The sequence below is a fragment of the Penaeus monodon genome, chromosome 21 (genome assembly GCF_015228065.2).
Source record: "Penaeus monodon isolate SGIC_2016 chromosome 21, NSTDA_Pmon_1, whole genome shotgun sequence".
Classification (NCBI taxonomy): Eukaryota; Metazoa; Arthropoda; class Malacostraca; order Decapoda; family Penaeidae; genus Penaeus; species Penaeus monodon.
Window position 1 is genome coordinate 42,719,171 of NC_051406.1, and position 278 is coordinate 42,719,448.

Genomic DNA, 278 nt, shown 5'->3' on the forward strand with positions numbered 1-278 from the left:
AACCAAGACGAGTCTCACGGCGGCCTTCGAGCTCCCCGGCATCGTGATTACGCCGTGTCCCAGCGTCCCCTCCTCCTCCCCGCAGGGCATCGACTACCTGACGCAGCCGGAGGACATGCTCGAGTTCACCTGGATCGACGCTCTCACGGGCCTCGTGTCGATCCTCACCTTCGGCTTCGACCTCGTCAGCGACTCCCTCGCCGTCTACTACATGCGCGACGACCCGGACGCCAAGGAGTACTTCTTCGTCACGCTCATGCTGCTCGGTCGGTTGTCGG

At 64.0% G+C, this 278-nt stretch overlaps 1 protein-coding gene across 1 annotated transcript in view; it reads left to right on the plus strand.

The window, feature by feature from the left end:
* LOC119586684 overlaps positions 1–278 on the plus strand; it is a gene marked incomplete at its 3' end in the record, with an annotated part of 31,110 nt that overhangs the window by 28,933 nt on the left and 1,899 nt on the right. The window contains 1 exon segment of the mRNA XM_037935416.1: positions 86–266. Coding sequence (XP_037791344.1) covers positions 86–266 — 181 coding nt within the window.